This window comes from Ascaphus truei, chromosome 5, assembly GCF_040206685.1.
Source record: "Ascaphus truei isolate aAscTru1 chromosome 5, aAscTru1.hap1, whole genome shotgun sequence".
Classification (NCBI taxonomy): domain Eukaryota; kingdom Metazoa; phylum Chordata; class Amphibia; order Anura; family Ascaphidae; genus Ascaphus; species Ascaphus truei.
The window spans coordinates 155,601,830-155,614,105 of NC_134487.1; the positions used below are offsets into that span (position 1 = coordinate 155,601,830).

At 42.0% G+C, this 12,276-nt stretch overlaps 1 protein-coding gene across 7 annotated transcripts in view; it reads left to right on the top strand.

The window, feature by feature from the left end:
* The window catches only part of SEPTIN8 (septin 8), a 113,245-nt gene that overhangs the window by 66,842 nt on the left and 34,127 nt on the right, over window positions 1–12,276 (top strand). For 6 of the 7 annotated variants that reach the window (XR_012801754.1, XM_075601102.1, XM_075601104.1 and 3 more), the window contains exons 4-7: window positions 191–377; window positions 5,775–5,936; window positions 8,350–8,446; window positions 9,716–9,884. Coding sequence is in view for 6 of the 7 variants with exons in the window: in XM_075601102.1 (XP_075457217.1) it covers window positions 191–377; window positions 5,775–5,936; window positions 8,350–8,446; window positions 9,716–9,884 (615 nt within the window). In the remaining variant the exon portion in view is untranslated. The remainder of the gene's footprint in view (window positions 1–190; window positions 378–5,774; window positions 5,937–8,349; window positions 8,447–9,715; window positions 9,885–12,276) is intronic. The other variant, XM_075601103.1, reaches the window with a different exon arrangement.

Here is a 12,276-nt window from a genome sequence, read left to right on the forward strand (position 1 = left end):
GGGATATCCTGAAAACCTGACTTGTTGGGAGGGTCCTGGGAACTGGAGTTGAGCACCCCTGAACTAGATGGTGCAGAGTAAACGAGCATGTTGCTGAAAGGGATTTGTGATGACGTTTCGATGAAGGGCATATTTCTTCACAGCCTGCGCATGGGCGTTTGCCAGAGCCTTACATGGTGTCTTTTTGCAGTTACAGGCCGGTCGTTGATTACATTGACACGCAGTTTGAGAATTACCTGCAAGAAGAGCTGAAAATTCGGCGTTCCCTTTTTAACTACCATGACTCCAGGATACACGTCTGCTTGTACTTCATCACTCCCACCGGGCATTCCCTCAAATCCCTGGACCTGGTCACCATGAAAAAGCTGGACAGTAAGGTACCAAGATCTCCGTCCTCTTCCATAGCAAACCTTGCAATGTTTCGCACATCACAATACATGCATTTACCTCTACAGAACAGGGAATCTACCAAGCAGGGCGTCGTGGTGCAGAGTTTGTTACCGCACTAGTCCTGGGGAAATGTAGCGTTGTTCTAGTGTGGGATGCCTTTTTAGTGGCCCAACATTAGGGTTCTTCATAGATTAAATTATAGTCTACAGAGTTTCGAAAACCTCGTAGGGCTGTTCAAGGTTTGGCCACAGTCTGAGGCGGATTTCCCGCGAGGCTGACCAGGCTATAGCCTAGTGCTGCAATTTGTTTTGGGGGCTGCAATTTTTGTGTTGAGTGGGTCTTACCTTCTTTGGAGTGGCCCTTCTCCATCATCACGTTGTCATAGCAACCCAGCCTCAAATGATGCCATAATGTCACTTGATGGATTGCTGTGACATGCTACGCTGCAGCAGGAGGTCCGGCCCCGCTGCCAGCGTGAGCCTGTGGGAGGCAAAATGTGAAATCTGCCACTGACCACAGTGCACTTGAAGAAAGGAGGTTTTGAAAGCTCTGTACACTAGAATTTGAACCGTGATCAATGGTCATGTTGTTCCCCTAAAAAGGTATCGTAGCCTTGAACCATAAACTTTTGTTTGTCACGACTCGTGTGTTGTGTCATATTATAGAAAAAAAGGTGGTACCAAAAAATAAAATTCTTCGGGCCAATAGCAGTATACTGGAAAAAGATCTGGACAATAACCCTCCATCGTACAGCGATGATAAAGAACCCTTACGTGGACGGTCACTATCAGACAGGTCCATAATGCCCCATAATCACACAGCATACTGTACTTCCACTGCATTAAAGGATTCTGGGTAATTACCTGCAAATAAACACTGTGTGTCACTTTTTGCTTTGTATCCACTTTAACATAAATCGCTAAACCGCAGGGTTTTTGTCCCTTTTTTATACTCGCCATAACGTGTGTACCTAGTTTGTGGCCACGACCAGCTTCACAATGCAAGGCCAGTGCCCATCCTCACCCTGAGACACAAAAGGTTTAGAGAGCGGTCTGTGAGTAGTTTTATTTGGCCATGCACTGCTTTAGGCAAGGCTTTGTTTTAAACAGTTAGTGCTCATTTTCATGTAATTACCCAGAGTGCTGTGCTGCATTGAAAGCAGAGTATGCTGTGCGATTTTATGTGGTAAGGCAAGGGGTATGATAACTACTTTACAAACAATGGACAAAACAAACACAATTCACCTATAGGTTCGAAGTGTTAATCTGCTACATTTAACCTATTAGAATGCAGGTTTTTCATAAACATATCTTTCCTAGAAGTGTATGCCTTTTTAAACTGCCGTCTTTGCTACAAACCAATCCCAACTCTCTGGACTTGTGTTTTCAATAGTTAACTTGAATTACGTGGGATAGTAGCAGAGCTGTGCAGCTGGCAGGCCAGGAAGCTTACACACCTTGCTGTTTGATCTTCATGCGGGAAAAGCAATAAAGGCTTTTACTGTACTCCTGTTCCCATTCATATAGGGGAGTGGTTGTTTAGCTACACCTGTACTAGCTGCTCCAGGCAATTCTCCACCGATAAAGTAAACTAGATGAGAGCGTGAGACAGGGATAGTGCACAGCTCACTTACTTATTTCTAAATGCTCAGTGTGTATATACATGTGTGTGTATGTGTATGACACACACACACAGAAACATGTGCAATATATATATATATATATATATATATACATATATATATAATTATTTTTAAAATATATTGTTATTTCTATATGCTTTAAATATTGTAATAAAATACTTTAATGAGCTGGTGGAGTTGCAGAATTTAAAAATAAAATAGATATGTCATCTTGAAAAGTAAAACATCCACCAGAACTATTTATACTGGTAAATTTTAAATGATTAATCTCTTGGGAAGCCAAGTGTTCACCAATCCATAAATAGTGTGGTCCAGCAGTGTCGGGACCCCAGTGTTACTGAAAAAGTCAACTTAAACATAAGGTGGCATTTACCCCAAAGTAGTCACTGGGCAAGCCCTTGCCAGGAAACCAGTTAGGAATGCCCATAGTTGGTTACTAGTTTTCTTTCCTGGGCTCCCCAGATATGGCCAGTGTTTAGGGGACTAATAATGAGGTGTAATCCATTGTTGTTGCACGATAGCAGTTCTGCCCTGGGAGACCCCTCCACTCAATCAATCAAAAAACGAAACTTGAGCTGCTACTTGAAGAACTGAACCAAACATCTCTTGTCTGCAAATTGGTTTTCAGTAGCCTGTTCGTGTTTAAATGACCTGTGATGTATGAGACGTCTCTGCCTCTTCCACTTGTGCTTCTCAATGTGTTTGTAGATTTGACATTGCTCAGAATGGTGGACAGATTGGCCCAGTATAGACAATTGGCACAGGTAACAATGTAGGTTGCAGAGAGCACAAGAAGGTAAAGTGAGATTTTCACAAAGCTGGCCTTGAACTCAGACTTTCGGATAAACCTGCTATTGCTATACCCACTTTAATTCCATGCTCTCCTTGCTCCTCCCCCGTTAGTTTGCTAATGAGTTCTATGCTCTTTGTGCCTGCTTAAACCCATTTGTAGATTCATTCTGCTGTATAGATCCAGTGCCTGATCATATCTGTCTGATATGGTTAAGCCATGGTTTCTGCACTCAGACTTAATTCTGCGCTCAGCTGAGACCTGGTACTCTGTCCTGCTGATCCAGCTTTTGTGGAAATTGCCAGTGTACGTAATTATTGATGCACTTGTTCCTTTTATCTAAACTTCGTGTTCTGTTACTCATCATTTTGGATAGACTTTTTTTTTTTTTTTAGTTTTAAATGTCCAGTGAGTGAACATATTTTATGTTTAAAAACGCTCAAGTAATACACCAAGACTTCCATTGTTATGGAGGAAAGTCCATCCTATATGATCTAGTTTGAAAGTGAGATCCACAAGATGACCTTTAAAGCACTTTGCCCACCTTATTTCTTTCCTAGATGTTTTTGATTTTATTTCAATTCTTATTAAAAGGTCCAAAACTTGCAGTTGAGTGTCCACATGACGATTCCTCCTGCCCTGTTCCCCACTCCACCAGACAGAATAGCGCTGCTTTTCATGCGGCCTACAAAGAATCCCATCAGAAAAGAAGTCTCATCCTCATCTTCTCATGTGTGGTTCTTTGAGGTTTACTAAAGTCAGAGGGGGGCTTAGCAGCCATAATAATTTAGGTTTTGGGCTCTTGATTTAAGAATTAAAATATATATATATATTATTATTATTATTATTTTTTGAATCGTCGAGCAGGGAAACAACTGAAGATGTGAAACCAAAGACGCCCTGTTGTAGGTATTGTGAAGAAATCTCAAACATGCCCCTAACAGATTTGTATTTATTTCAGATCTGTCATTCATCAGCGTTGTATTATTCTATAGAAATCCGTTTTATTTTGTAGGACAGTTCAAAGCCATTTAGGCAGCAACATGGCAACCTTTGCTTCTGGCGACAAGTAGACAATAGCACGCTCTCTATTAAATATGCAGCTCTGGTTACTCAGTAACTTTGTATTACTTTGTCAAGTACATGGCACTACCTGAAGGTCTCCAAACAGCCCGGCCTCCGCTTTTAATGGCTGTGTAATAGGCCTGAAAAGGAACACCTTGATTACATTCTGTACGCGCTGTTCCATTACACCATTGCTACAGTACCATGGGCAGTGTACTGGCAGTTAGGATCAGTAGCGACAATTAGCGTGGCTCAAAAATGTACTATTTGTTTAAATATTTGCAACAATACATGTTTCATTTTTTTGTTTTTTATTACAGGTTTGAAGCAGGGGGTCTGTGGAGCTGAACCATGTTAATTTCAGCTCGGGGAACCTCCTGCTTCCAGAGATACTTACCTCCCTAGCGGTGCCGGTATCTCTGCAGCCAGGGAATTTGTGTGCCTAACATAATGGCGGTGTTTAAAAGTCCCGCGTCACACGGGCCAATAGGAAGCTGTGATGTAATCCAGTGCGGCTTCCTATTGGTCCGAGTTTCCTGGGGCTTTAAACTGAAGACAGATACCGGCACCCCCTAAAGAAGTAAGTACCTCCAGAAGGGGGGGTCCCCGGAACTGAAATTAATGCAGTTCAGCTCTGGAGACCCCCTGCTTAAATACTATTAAAAACATTGAAACCCGTATTGCTTCTTTAAACAGAAAATATGATTTAGATATATAGTCCTGGTCAGTATTGCATCCCCAGTATTGGCTGCTTTGAAAGGTAACCTTGTTTTCATGAAACTGTGTTTGATAATAATTCTAACACTACTGCTCGGTATCCCCCCATGGTTTTTATTTTAAACTCCACATCCTCATTTAGTGCACTTTATTTTCAGTTACAGGTGCACTTATATACTGGTTTTTGTTATCTTTTTGTTTTAAACCTTTCTTTTCTGGTTGGTCTTAGGCCTCGGCCAGGCTCCCTGCTTGCTCGCTGAGGTGCGCTGAGGTGCGCTGAGGCTCAGGGAAAGCGGGTTCTTTCCCTGGCCTTGCGGTTGCTTATCGCATGCGCTGTCAGCGGGCCGTCAGGGGACGGGCCGGGGGCGGGCACGTCACTGTCCGGGAGCGGGCCAGTGACGTCACGGAGCTGGTTCGCCCTCATTGGGCGAACCGCTCACGTGACCGGCCTGTCGGGCCGGCAAGCGGGGGAATTTTAAATTCCCCTAAGACCTACGCTTGCGGAAGCACAGGTGAGCCCCTACTAAAGCCGCTCTAATTCAGCGCGCTTCCGCCAGCAAACAGGGAACATGGCCGAGGCCTTAACTGGCCAACCAGATGCTGTACTTACTGATTGGCTGGCTTTGCCTTTAAAAAGGTTTAAAAAATAGATCTAATACTACTTTGAAATGCTGAACATGAGAAGGATATGTGGATGTTCATTTTTGAAACTCCTCTTAAAATCAAAGTGAACTGATCTAGGTTAAACGGGTTAAAATTATGCTTTAACCTCTACGGATAAAATAACCAACTTGATAAGAGCAATAAAACCTTGTCTGAATGTAAGGTTACAATGTTTGTAAACCTCGTCAGGAAATTATTATAGAATAAATAAAATGTGTAATATTTTTTTAATTTTATTTTTAAAGGTGTATGTATCCTAGTTACCTCCTATTAAACATATGACTGCCACTAATTAAATTAGGTCCTAAGAGGGACTGCAACTTTATTAAGGATCTTTGCTAAAAAAACAAAAAAAAAAAAACCTTGAGGGTTTATCTGTTTGACGGTTTCCCACCATCTGTGAGTAATAATAGAAAATGTGTATGAGAACCAAATGTTTCTGTATGTTAATAAGTGGGAGGTAAACACATCATCAGCGCTTCACACACTGATCCCTCCATTCCACAGGTCAATATAATTCCCATAATAGCCAAAGCCGATACAATCTCGAAGAGTGAACTTCACAAGTTCAAGATCAAGATCATGAGCGAGTTGGTCAGCAATGGAGTTCAGATCTACCCGTTCCCCACAGACGACGATGCTGTGGCAGAGATCAATTCTGTAATGAATGTAAGTATGGCTACGCTGGTTATGAAGTAAGGATCTCTCATTATTTTAACGAGCAGGCAACATGCTATCTTTTAAGTTCTTGTTGAGCATTATATTTGAGTCACTTTTACGTGGAGTTAAACTTAGTGGTCAGATAGTTCACCCCAACTTCTAGAACTCTGCACCCCAGACACAATACTGCTCCTGGTATAATAATATCCATTCCAGCATTAAGAGGACCCCGGGAACCTGGCGAAGAACATCTTTTTAGACGTGTTAACAGCCATGAAGAGTCGTAACATTTCCAGTTGGCAAAAGTAGTGATACTGTGCTTTTCACGCAGGAGCGCAAATTATTTTATTAACGATGCGGCAATGCTAACTGGACGCATTATGATCAAAGAAGAGAAAGTGAGATTTATTTTTTTAACTATATATATTTTTTTATTCTTAAACAAAACCTGAACGAATAGAAACGTTTGTAGTACTTGGTATCGCCAAGCGTGAATAAATTGCATAGCCGTTTTCCTACTTTCTCTGTGTCCTGACTGCAGCATCCTGACTTTGCTAAAAACGTAACCGGATTCTCCTTTCTGCTGCTGTCCCAAGCGTTTTAATTTTCTTCTCGCCTCTTGGTTCTGACATCTCATTCATGTGATGGATAGAGAGCAAATGCAATCTGACACCCACTGCCTGCCTCCAGCTTTCACAAGCCAACTTTTGCGGGGTGGGAAGGAGTCTTTCTCCTGCAACAGCACGCAAGTGCCATCTGCTGATACTGTTTGGTATTGCAGCGTTGTTTTTATTCAGGTACAGTACCTGTGCTTACCAGCTGAGACAAGGGGATGGCAAGTTACAACGACCGGACTGTTCTCCACGTAACCTCTTCTGTTCCTCTTTATGTGAGACCGAAGTGTAAACTGAGAAAAGTGTATGTGTTGCTTGTGGTACAGCAGCGTTAACACTGAATAGGAAATTCAGGATGTGATATTGAAGTGGAACAGCATTCCAATGTATTGTGTTGTATGTCTTTATTTATATAGCGCCAAAAGTGTACTCAGCGCTTCACAAAGACCATACAGTACAGGGAATTATAATTATACAATAAGCGCAGCAAAATCAGACAATAGGAAAGGAAATCCCTGCCCCGAAGAGCTTACAATCTAAGGAGTATCTTATAAACCCCGATCAGCTCTCTTTTGAAGGTGCAAATGGGGTTCCACCTTTCTTTTTAAAGTGGCAGTCCCATGTAGCAAGGTTAAAATGTTTTTATCGCGAGCAAATTGGTGTAACCGGTTTCCTTAAGATGCAACGGCCCTTAAAGTAACAGTCGTGCTTATTTGCATCATGTGAAAAACGAACGCTTCTCTTTTTTTTAGAGTTCCAATGAATTCAGGCACATCAGCGATTTTTTTTTATTTAATGTTATGACGATGGCAACAGAATTACTATACAAACTGAACAAAACCAGGATAACAATGCATCTCTTATTTTGTGTACTGCCTATCTTATCACAAACAAATGGCATAAGATAAAGATTATTTATTGGCCATATTTGTCTTGCGTTTGTTACCAGAACACAAACCTAGTAATTATCTTGGAGAAAGGCTGGTCCCCGGAGGTCAGGGGCCGCTGATTTGCGGCTTTCTCCGTTGCTTTAGAAAGCCTGTCTCCGTTCCTGTTTTCCCGGTATAACCGTTGTACTCCTTCTAAATGAAGGGCCAAAAAGCCTTTCCTGGGGTTCAACAGGTGTAGAATTGTTTTAATATGGCACAGTACCACAACGTTTTGTTAAGCCACTTTGGTCTTGGCCAGATAATGGCCGTGGGGCATTCGTGCTGTACTTTTTAAAATATTTGATGACAGAATAGTGATGGAACGTGCTCCTAAAAATATATACTTTATACATTTTTTTTATTATTATTTGAACGTCCGAGCAGAAATAACTTTGAAATCATAAAACCAACAGCCCCCAAAACAGACTTTAAATTGCCATGTTTAGTGTGACATAACCAGTGTTCGACAAACCTATACATTTGCTCGCCCCGGGCGAGTGGATTTAACCCCCGGGCGAGTAAATATTGGCCCAAGCAGCACACGTTTGGTACTAGGTGGCGAGTAGATTTTTTTTGTGTGGCGAGTAGATTTTTTGGTGATTTGTCAACCACTGGACATAACTGTATAGATACTGTAGGTAGGGGACAAGGGGAATGCATGCTAATCTGCCTATGAAATACTTCAACCTTGCTGGACTTGCAGTATATGACATGAACCCGGTCACTGCCATATGGACCTTCCATTCATTGCTTTGTGTTTTAAGGGTTTAAAGCAGAATTGCCCTTCATATCTTTACTGCTTCCTTCCTTTTCCCCTCTTGCCTTCTATGTGCTGTTATTACCTTCTATGAGAAAACGGAAGTCTTATTTTTGTCACAGGCTCATCTTCCATTTGCTGTGGTGGGGAGTACAGAGGAGGTCAAGGTGGGGAATAAACTGGTGCGAGCCAGGCAGTACCCATGGGGAGTTGTGCAAGGTATGCCTACAGACTACAAGACCCACAAGTATGTGATTATATGTGTGTCTTTTTCTAATTGTACTGTCACGGGGGGGGGGGGAGGGATAGGCTCCAGTCAGATACATTCCAGGATGCACTGGTCTTAAGTAAAAAACCTTTCTTGCTTTATTCTTTGTAACACCGCCGGAGGAAGAGATCAATGTATCTCGAAAGCTCGCACAAATAAAAGCATTTCGTTAGGCACGGAACAGTATCGTCTATTCGTTTTTGAAAATATACAGTATATATAATATATATAGCGTACAAGAGAGTCATGAGCGGCGGTCCAGCTGCCTTGGAGGAAAATATATGAAAACCAGAGACAGAACATAAAACACAGACAGAGCTCAGTGCACATCCAGTGAACCTTATACACGGTACAGTGCCTAAATATATATGTATAGATATCTATTAAATAAAATGGTCTTTTAGTTTAACATTTTGGCCAAATTGTTGTAAGCCCCTGAGCCACTACACGGCAGACCACTTATATGCTTATATATATGTTGTGGTTATTTTGGGTGTTCAATATGAGCTTGTAGGTGTTCTGTAGGAAAATATATGAACCAGGACTGCAAACATTCTAAGTACAAAAATGTATTGGTGGCACATTAAAAACAGCAGAGTAACACTCTTACGCGTTGCGTGTGGTCACCCACGCTTTATCAAAGAGTACAACATACCTACCTACTGCAATCAAGCTTTGGGTTAGCCACTCACACCCACATAAGATATACTGTACCTAATATAAGGCTATTGGGTGTTTGCAGATAGTGGCTTTTTGTGACCTATGCAGTGGTTCATATACTGATTACAGTCATTGTGGCATATGGACTTCTGGGCTTATTAAGCTGTTTTGTTTGGAAGGAAATGAAGATTTTAGTGTTGTGAATTGCACATCTATTACATGGACTTTTCCTGGTTAGCATCGCTAGGGATTTATTCCTCTATCCCTGCACTGCTGTTAATGTATACATACACACAGTGTTCGACAAATCCATTCACCTACAGGCCCGTGGCGACCTCCTTATGGCCGCCCAAGCATGGGGGGATTGGGGGCGGGACTAGGTGGCGAGTAGATTTTTTTTGGTTCGGCGAGTAGATTTTTTTTGGTTCGGCGAGTAGATTTTTTTTGGTTCGGCGAGTAGATTTTTTTTGGTTCGGCGAGTAGATTTTTGGGTGATTTGTCAACCGCTGTATTTTTTTTTTTTTACACACAATATTTTTGTTCTAAATAATTGATTGTAGTTGAAAATGAGAGCCACTGTGATTTCGTGAAGCTGCGGGAGATGCTAATCCGGGTCAACATGGAGGACCTCCGAGAGCAAACCCACACACGCCACTACGAGCTGTACAGACGGTGCAAGCTAGAAGAGATGGGATTCAAAGACACAGACCCTGACAGCCAGCCCTTCAGGTAACTCCGAGAGCAGGTCTTCCTTCCTCGTTTCGAGCTCTTGAACTGTTTTTGTGTTGTACTGTATATAAAAACATCTCAGCAGCCCATGTGCGTTTGTCCCTCAGGTTTCATAAACTTAGCCTAAAACATGAGAGCTGTAAAATGCTACATGCTGCATAAACGCACTGGAGAAGGCTGAGAGACACGGGGAGAGACATTTTAATGGACTCTTGGGAGGGGGGGGGGGGGGACCTTTTTCTCTTCCCCTTACGTAAATTGGAGGGATAGGTGTACGACAAGGTCCAATTAAGTGAATCCTAAGTTTTGTTACATTAAAGGAAGCATTTGAATAGCAATATTCATGATGTTGCATTTGCTAAAACGAGTGATTGTGCCTTAGAGAGGAAGTTGATGAGCGAGACTTTACAATATATTGCCTTGCCAACGATTTGGCTATTGTTTGGCTATTCACTTGTCATCATGAGTTGCATTAAGAGATTGCCTTCCATAAAGGATAACAATTGTATGTCTTCAAGTGATGGGACACTATATATAAGCTATATTTAAATAATGTGTTATCTACTTTTTCATCATTGTGCCTCTTGGCCATTATTTCTGATTTGTACCTCATCTGTCTTAGGTTACCTTGGATTTCACATCTGTGTTAAACGCATAGACTATTTTGTAACCCAGTATTGCTGGACCTGAGGAAGAGAGTAGTACGCTTGAAAGCTTGTTCTAAAACATCAATGGTTAGTCCAAATTAAGGCATGACCTCATACTGAAATGCTCTACTATGTAAATACTAGTCAACACCATATCATGTTACATAGGTTGAACCTGATGGACCTCATTTCAACCTCATTTACTATGTTACATTTAATCTGCTGAGAGACTCCTCCCACTGTACATTTATAGGTAATGAAACCAAAGGAAACAGGGTAGGGGCTTCTCCCCACTCCAGTCAGCTGCTTAGTGCCGGTCACTATGCGTCAGGGCACTGTCCTTAAGCAGCTTAGGGCGTGGCGAGAAGTTCCTTCCCACAACAGCAACATCTCCGCACCCTCTGGGGAGTCGGGCTGCTGGGGCGGCCAAAGGTTGGGGGCCGAATGTGAAGCCCACGAGGACCGCATGCACCCCCCAAGCTGCCTGCTGCCCACCAATGCTCTAAATGCAAATATCCAATATGGGAAACCGATAAATGTAACCTCCAGTGTAAAGTCACTTGGCTTTGACGTGAGAGTCCTTTTGGTTCTCATTTAGGATTAATTTGTTATTATTCAGGGTAGAGCGACGAGATATAGGTATAAAATAATCGAAAATGATAGCTGCCAGTGATAAAAGGTTGGTATTGTTTTGTAAATGGCTAGACTTTCTTATGAGTTTCACTCAGCGAGTCTGTATCGCACTGTTTTAGTACCACAGGCTACATGGACATCTTACGCGTTAAAGATCTCTTACCCTTCAAATGTAAAACAAAAGGGAGAAATGATGAGACTACGTTGCCTGCATCCACTATTTCTGTGACCACTACAATGTACCTTTCTTGTCCGAATAGAAGAATGATAAATTGCTGCACACTATTATAATCAGAAAAAAGGGGATATAACTACCGGTGCTCCTGGTTCAGGATTCTCTGTAACAATCCAGGGTATAACAAAGGGAAGAAAATCAGGGCTCCACGGATTTGCTCAATAAACTAAAAATTGGCGAGGGTAATAAAAAGTAGCTTTAATGGAGAGTTTTATTCTCCATATGCAGAAATGTGCGAAATCTGCAATTTATAGCATGAATGCGTGTGGCGAGTTTAAAATGGAGAGATGCGCGCTGCTGAAATGTGTAAAAAAAAAAATCGCGCAGTTTTTTTTTTTCCCTATGGCCGGCGAGCTCCAGCTTCTTGCCAACTTTTGTTGGCGGAGCTAATTGTAGAAAATCGCGCCATTTTATTGGCGCGAACAGCCGCTAGATGGCGTTCGCGCCTTTCTGAATTCGGATATTTTTAAAACTGGCGAGATGTAGGTTCTCGCCAGCCGCGCGGCGAGATTTACAAATAGAAAAAAAAATGGCGCGTTTTTCGTAACTCGCCATTTTCTGCTGTTTTCTAAGCAAATTTCGCCAAAAAATGGCGATATTTACTATAGCGCTGCTCTCTGCATAGGCCCCTTAACGTTTCGGCCACACAGGCCTTTCTGCAGATTATGCCATTTCTGCTTTTGAGAAAGGCGTGTGTGACCGAAACGTTAAGTCTATTGGCAAGAAATTCGTTTATTGAGCAAATCCGTGGAGCCCTGATTTTCTTCCCTTCCTTTCTTGTCCGAGACAGATGTAGGTACTGGGTTGAATAGGAATTCATTTGAAATATGGATGAATATGATGCAAATCGGTAATGGGCTATTTTGGAGTTCATGTT